This window comes from Brassica rapa, chromosome A02 (genome assembly GCF_000309985.2).
Source record: "Brassica rapa cultivar Chiifu-401-42 chromosome A02, CAAS_Brap_v3.01, whole genome shotgun sequence".
Taxonomy (NCBI): domain Eukaryota; kingdom Viridiplantae; phylum Streptophyta; class Magnoliopsida; order Brassicales; family Brassicaceae; genus Brassica; species Brassica rapa.
In genome coordinates, this window is record NC_024796.2 from 26,614,812 (window position 1) to 26,616,779 (window position 1,968).

At 44.6% G+C, this 1,968-nt stretch overlaps 1 protein-coding gene across 1 annotated transcript; it reads left to right on the forward strand.

Moving 5' to 3' along the window:
• Positions 1-249: 249 nt before the first annotated feature.
• LOC103854203 (peroxidase 31) lies at positions 250-1,703 on the forward strand. Its single transcript, XM_009131132.3, has one exon. The coding sequence runs from the start codon at positions 578-580 to the stop codon at positions 1,535-1,537; it is 960 nt and encodes a 319-aa protein (XP_009129380.1). The 5' UTR covers positions 250-577; the 3' UTR covers positions 1,538-1,703.
• The last annotated feature ends 265 nt before the right edge of the window (positions 1,704-1,968 follow it).

Here is a 1,968-nt window from a genome sequence, read left to right on the forward strand (position 1 = left end):
TTGGATTAATTAACCCAAGGGGTATAAGTGTATATTTACCTCTTTAATGAAACCTATTTTTGTGACTTTGAGCCTTGAGTGCTACTTTGGGAACAAAAACTTGGTTTAGTGCTATCTTAGTCTTTTTTTCAATTTTAAACCCTAATTCCAAAACCTCACCCCCTTAACTCTAATCCCTAAAGTTTGGATTAATTAACCCAAGGGGTATAAGTGTATATTTACCTCTTTAATGAAACTTATTTTTGTGACTTTGAGCTTTGAGTGCTACTTTGGGAACAAAAACTTAGTTTGGTGCTATCCTAGTCTTTTTCTCTTTTATTTATATGTTTTGAACATTTTCCAAAACACTTATTATTGAACGATGCCAAATTCAGAATCTCACACATAAATTAACTACATAAAATTTTCAAAATTGTAAAATATAGAATCTTTTTGCATAAGTGAACCGGATCCTCAGTCTCCGTACCGAGTTTTGACTTACACACACATATTATAATCACAAGCGCTCTTTCTATCTCACACACTCTCTCTCTAGACTCCAAAATCTCATCTATCTCTCTCCTCCTCCGCTACAACAATGGCGCCACTCAAATCTCTCTCCCTCTTCTTCCTCCTCATTCTCCTCGCCTCCACCGTCGAACCTCGCCTAACCACCGACTTCTACTCCAAATCATGCCCTCGCTTCCACGACATAGTCCGCGACACAATCTCCAGCAAACAAATCACCAACCCGACCACCGCCGCCGCCGTCATCCGCCTCTTCTTCCACGACTGCTTCCCCAACGGCTGCGACGCCTCAATCCTCATCTCCTCCACCGCCTTCAACGCCGCCGAGCGCGACTCCTCCATCAACCTCTCCCTCCCCGGCGACGGCTTCGACGCCGTCGTCAGAGCCAAAACCGCCCTCGAGCTCGCCTGCCCCAACACCGTCTCCTGCTCCGACATCATCTCCGCCGCGACTCGCGACCTCCTCGTGACCGTCGGCGGTCCTTACTACCCGGTCTTCCTCGGCCGCCGCGACTCGCGAACCTCGAAAGCCTCCCTCCTCGCCTCCCTCCTCCCTCTCCCGTCGTCTCCGATCGCGAAGACCATTCGCCAGTTCGAGTCCAGAGGCTTCTCCGTTCAGGAGATGGTCGCTCTCAGTGGAGCGCACTCCATCGGATTCTCGCATTGCAAAGAGTTTGTGGGCCTGGTGGGCCGGAACAGTACCGGGTATAACCCGAGATTCGCTGTCGCGTTGAAGAAAGCTTGTTCTAATTACCCGAGAGACCCGACGTTGTCTGTTTTCAACGATGTTAGTACTCCGAACAAGTTCGATAATATGTATTACCAAAATATCCCTAAAGGTCTCGGGCTACTTGAATCGGATCACGGGTTGTACTCCGACCCGAGAACCCGGCCGTTTGTTGATCTTTACGCTAGAGATCAAGATCGGTTCTTTAAAGACTTTGCTAAAGCTATGCAAAAGTTGAGTCTTTACGGTGTTAAGACTGGTCGACGGGGAGAGATCCGGCGAAGGTGCGATGCCATTAACTGAGTTTTAATTTTTTTTGTTTTGGGGATAAAATGTGAGAGATTTGAGAGTTTGAATCTCATATGTTTTTTTTGTGAAATGTAAAACACTGATAATTTATATGGATTGATCCTATTGTTTTGGTACAAACAAAAAGTATTTAACTTTTGTGAAGAGATTTGAGTGTGAAGCTCTGCATTTGAGTAAGAGAGTGACTGAAGTTGAAGGTTCTGGGGTTGCTGGATCACTAGTGTGGTAGTTTGGTGATTGATCTTGTGTCATGAATTGACTGGGTGATAATGATCTGATTATATAATTGATTCGCCTCAGATAAAATGTGTTGAATGAAAACATTGATGTTACATTTCAATTTCTAGCAACATGTGAAATTTGTATGCATTTGAAACCTGGATCAGTACGAAAAGCCTGAACTTCAACACTACTTTCTTTTTTTT

Bases quoted from the DNA above. Each gene is read 5' to 3' on its own strand.
- LOC103854203 (XM_009131132.3), top strand. From the start codon at position 578: ATGGCGCCACTCAAATCTCTCTCCCTCTTCTTCCTCCTCATTCTCCTC.